Source organism: Myotis davidii, unplaced genomic scaffold (genome assembly GCF_000327345.1).
Source record: "Myotis davidii unplaced genomic scaffold, ASM32734v1 scaffold2149, whole genome shotgun sequence".
Lineage (NCBI taxonomy): Eukaryota > Metazoa > Chordata > Mammalia > Chiroptera > Vespertilionidae > Myotis > Myotis davidii.
Genome location: NW_006300221.1, coordinates 105,806 through 110,724, shown reverse-complemented (window position 1 = coordinate 110,724; position 4,919 = coordinate 105,806). Strand labels below are relative to the sequence as shown.

General features: G+C 34.6%; 1 protein-coding gene across 5 annotated transcripts in view; it reads right to left on the bottom strand.

The window, feature by feature from the left end:
• Nucleotides 1–1,694: 1,694 nt before the first annotated feature.
• The window catches only part of EIF2A (eukaryotic translation initiation factor 2A), a 62,494-nt gene continuing 59,269 nt past the window's right edge, over nucleotides 1,695–4,919 (bottom strand). For all 5 annotated transcript variants that reach the window (XM_006776623.2, XM_015572394.1, XM_006776625.2 and 2 more), the window contains 3 exons: nucleotides 4,500–4,628; nucleotides 3,178–3,243; nucleotides 1,695–2,093 (listed from right to left, as the gene is read on the bottom strand). In XM_006776623.2, the coding sequence (XP_006776686.1) occupies nucleotides 2,028–2,093; nucleotides 3,178–3,243; nucleotides 4,500–4,628 (261 nt within the window). In that variant the 3' untranslated portion in view covers nucleotides 1,695–2,027. The remainder of the gene's footprint in view (nucleotides 2,094–3,177; nucleotides 3,244–4,499; nucleotides 4,629–4,919) is intronic.

The following is a 4,919-nucleotide window of genomic DNA, read 5'->3' as shown; positions in this document are numbered from 1 at the left end:
CCTCCCATCGCGGGCTCCACCCCTACTTCCTGCTATCACTGGCTAGGGCAGAAAAGGCGCCTGATTCTCCGATCATGGCTGGGGGGAAGGGCAAAGGCGGCCTTTGCCCTTGCCCCCAGCTCTTAGGTCCCCCCTGGGTTTCTGATCACTGTCTGTGGCAGGGGGCTTCTTCCTGCTTTCCCTTTCCCTTCCCTGCATTGTGCCTACATATGCAAATTAACCGCCATCTTGTTGGCAGTTAACTGCCCATCTTAGTTGGCAGTTAATTTGCATATAGCCCTGATTAGCCAATGAAAAGGGTAGCGTCGTACGCCAATTACCATTTTTCTCTTTTATTAGTGTAGATTGTTATAGTTGTTCTATTTTATTATTATTGTTAATCTTACTCTGCATAGTTTATAAATTAAATTTTATCACAGGTATGTATACGTAGGAAAAAATGTATATGCAGGGTTCAGTACTATCTGCAGTTTCAGGCATCCACTGGGGGTCTAAGAATGTATCCCACTTGGATAAAAGGGGACTACTGTATTTTAAATCTCATTTCAAGCAAACTTTCATCGCCACTCTTTTTTATTTCTACCACCTAACTTTTACTCCCTGAGGATAATGTATTTAAAAGAAAAACCAAACAAAATGGGTAGTCAAAGAACACCTCAGTGATTTTTATATTGATGTGTGCTCAGTAATTTTTTACCAATAATTAAATGGCTTAAATCATTACAGAAATAAAGAAAATTCTTTTAAAAAATGAGTCTAAGAATTTTGGTGAAAATAACAAAGTTTCTATGATACTACCTCTGAGATAAATCATTTTATAAATGATTAATAAGTTTATTATAAACTGTGCTATAAATGGGAATTAACCAAACAACTGTTAGGCTTCTAAGCCAAAAAAACATTACACTGTTTCAGAATGCATTATTTAACATTTTATTAGAAAAATATTTTTAAAGTAATATATTATAAAAGTAATGTGTCAATTTCTAATATCAGAAATAAATGTTGAAAGCAATTATATGTACATATATGCACACATACACTCCACAAAGAAAAAAATTAAAATGCCACTCAAATTTAATGCATTAGATCTTGACCAAAGCTTGATAGAAACTTTGGGGCATCAGCAAACTCAGTCATCTGTTTTGCTTGTCTCTCAAGGTGTTTCTGGATTCTTTTCCTTTACATACCAGATTAAATATTAGCCGTGGAAAATGAAAACCTATATCAATGCAAATGAAATAAAAATAATTTCAAATGTAAACCTGATGAAAATAATTAATTGTAATATGAATTGGTTTTGATAATCAAATGTCTGGCATTATCATTATATCATTTTGTCATCATATGAAAATACAACCAAAACAATCATTGTCCATGTTTGGAACACATTTACCTCATCCTCACATCTCTAGGTTTATTATTTGAAATACCAGAACAAAATATTTTACTCTATTTTTAAAGTCTATATTTACTTTAGAACTAAGAAAAACTTTACTTCAGATAATACAAATAATATTAATACTTTAACTCATTTACTACAACCTGGTTTTTAAAGATTTATTTAAAGTTTTAATACAGTAATATTTTAGGATCAAAAAAGCCACATTATACATTCAAAGGCAATTTTCCTAAACTTGCCTTCTGAATTAATAAAGGATTTCTTGAGTGAAAAACGTATAACAAAGCCAAAATTGATTAAATTTAAAATGCCTTTATTCATTTATATGGTAAATACTGTCTCCTCCTAAAAAACAATGACATTTGTCTTTCAATATGTCAAACTTCAATATGTCATGTGTCTTTTTCTTTATTTCATATGTTAACATGATCTAAGATGCAGGACACAAAAATAAATTTTAATAGGCATTATTAAATAATTTCACGCATACGCAGAACTTTGGAAAATGGTTAAAATTAGAGATGAATGTTAAATGTGGGCACATGAACGTTCCGTATACACCAATGAACTTAGCAGAAGATGAGTTCCCACTGATTTCTGGTAATAACTTGCTTTCTGTGACTCTTTAAATACCCAATTCCAAATCTTCTAGCTCCTGGAGAAGGGCTTTCTCTTTTTGAATTTTCTCCAACTAGAAAAGTTTAAAACAATAAAGTTATTAAAAAGGAAATTTAAAAAAGGAAATAAAATAATTACTGGCTCTACAGCCAAATAGCAAAGAAGAAAATATTTACAGAGAATATAGCTGACAATTTATCAGATCCACTGGTAAATAGATTTAAAAGTACAGATTGGATGCCCAGCTGGTGTGGTTCAGTGGTGAAGTGTTGACCTATGAACCAGGAGGTCACAGTTTGATTCCAGTCAGGGCAGTAGAGGACATGTAGGAGGCAGCCAATCAATGATTCTCTCTCATCACTGACGTTTCTATCTCCCTCTTACTTCCTCTCTGAAAATCAATTAAAAAACAAAAATAAAATAAAAGTGCAAATTGGAAACACGTTCTAATTTGTTATCTGGCATGAATCAAGGGGGCAAAGGAAAGAAGCTGTCTTTAGGTCTTTTTTTTTTTTCAGTGTATTTTTATTTATTTCAGAGAGGAAGAGAGAGGGAGAGAGAGAGAGAGAGAAACATTAATGATAAGAAAGAATTATTGATTAGCTGCCTCGTGCATGCCCCCCCCACTGGGGATTGAACCCGCAATCCTGGCATGTGCCCTGACCAGGAATTGAACCATGACCTCCTGGTTTACAGATCCATGCTCAACTACTGAGCCACACCAGCTAGGCCAGAAGCTGTCTTACTGCATTCCTTCAGGTCCAGTAAACTTTCCAGTCTACACCTGGGGGTAAAAGAGATGAGGAAAGGAAGAGGGAAGGGCAAAAAAAAAAAAAAAAAAAAAAAAAGAGCGGTGCAACCTGAGACACAGTAAAAAAGAGAATTTTCGATTTGGCTAACATAATAAATGCTCTTATTTTCAGCAGCAATAGCATTAATACACCTCTTAGAAATAGTGACGTTCTCAGTCACTTATCTACATCATGTCTCCCTCTATCCATGTTTAAGAGTAAGAACATTAAAAAATATATGGCATATATTTTCTAAGAGACGTTTTTAAAACCTATGTGTTCTTTTACCCAATGAAACAATTGCTTATAATAAAAAGGGGAAGAGTAGTCATGACTATGACCTCAAATTAAAAATGCAGAATATACCTGATTTTTTTCTAGCTGTTTTCCAGTTGCTGCTTGTTCTTTCAGTTGTTCGATTGCTTTCAGTTTCTACAAATATCAAGAGGAAGGAAGAGTAAGTCATTTTAGAATGCAAATGTCCTTATTAACAACTTAATTATATGAATGTGAACCCTGAATAAGGAGAATCAATTATCTTACATTTGTATTAAGAATAGTCTGTTAAAATGCTAAGGTAAACTATTTTTTTAAATTAAATGCAAAATTAGATATATTAACAATATGGGGGGGTAGCGGGGGGATGTAAAGTACAGCATAGGGAATATAGTCAATAATATTGTAATAAGGATGCATGGTGGCAGGTGGGTACCAGTCTTATTGGGGACATGGGGAATCACTTCATAAGCTGTATAAATGTCTGACCACTATGCTGTACACCGGAAACTAATATAATATTGACTGTCAACTTTAATTGAAAAACTAACTAACTAACTAACTAACTAAATAAATAAAATGTGCTCCAACTCTGGGAAAAAAGAATATAGATTTGGTGAAATATTTTCTAAGTTTTTAATTAATGTTATATATGTATGTGTGTGTGCACGTGTGTATATATGTACACATATATGTATGTAAATATATCACCAACTTCATTATTTATTCTAGCATTTCATTGTACCAGGATGACATCTTTGGCTTTAAGAGAAACTTAATAGTGCAACCTGAGAAGGGCTCTAGAGACCTGATTTTTTTTAAAAATATATTTCATTGATTTTTTACAGAGAGGAAGTGAAAGATTTATAAACATCGATCAGCTACCTCCCGCACACCCCCCACTAGGGATGTGCCTGCAACCCAGGTATATGCCCTTGACCGGAAATGAACCCGGAACCCTTCAGTCCGCAGGCCGACGCTCTACCCATTGAGCCAAACCAGTCAGGGCTAGGGACCTGATTTTACCTCCATTTTACCTGGTTGCAATTTGACAAACTAATCAACTTATTTCTGTCTCTGTTTGCTCATCTTTAAAACTGGGACAAAGGTCTGTTCCTACCTGTCTTATATGTGTCTAATAAAATACTAAGTATAAGTATTCAGCATATTTCTGTACAAATGTACATTTATTACTTCAAAATCAATAATGAAAATAGGCATTAGATGATTGTGAATAGAACTTAAATCAGCGCCATTCCTATGACAGCATTTCATAGTGAGAAAGCAACGAGAACTGCTATAAACTTCTTAGATGCCTATTTAGGTGTCTAATTATTATTTTCTTTATAGAATCCTCACACATTTCTGGTTGTACTGCTCCAGAACACATCTGACTTGCACTGAATTCTCACCTTCTTTAGGTTCTTGATTTTTTTGTCTACCTCAGGGTCTCCAGAAGTTGGCTGAGAGACCGTATTTTGAGCTGAGCTCTGTGATGTAGGTGTAGGTGACAAATCCAGACTCTTGTCACTTCTTGCTTCCTGCAGGAAAAATTCAATTGTCTAAAATGAAAACATTGCCTTCATACATAACATGCAGAAACCAAAATGTGATTTTTATCTTTTATGGTACATCTACACTAATAAAAGAGAAAAATGGTAATTGGCGTATGACACTACCCTTTTCATTGGCTAATCAGGGCTATATGCAAATTAACTGCCAACTAAGATTGGCAGTTAACTGCCAACAAGATGGCGGTTAATTTGCATATGTAGGCAAAATGCAGGGAGGCAAAAGGGAAAGCAGGAAGAAGCCCCCTGCCACTGACAGTG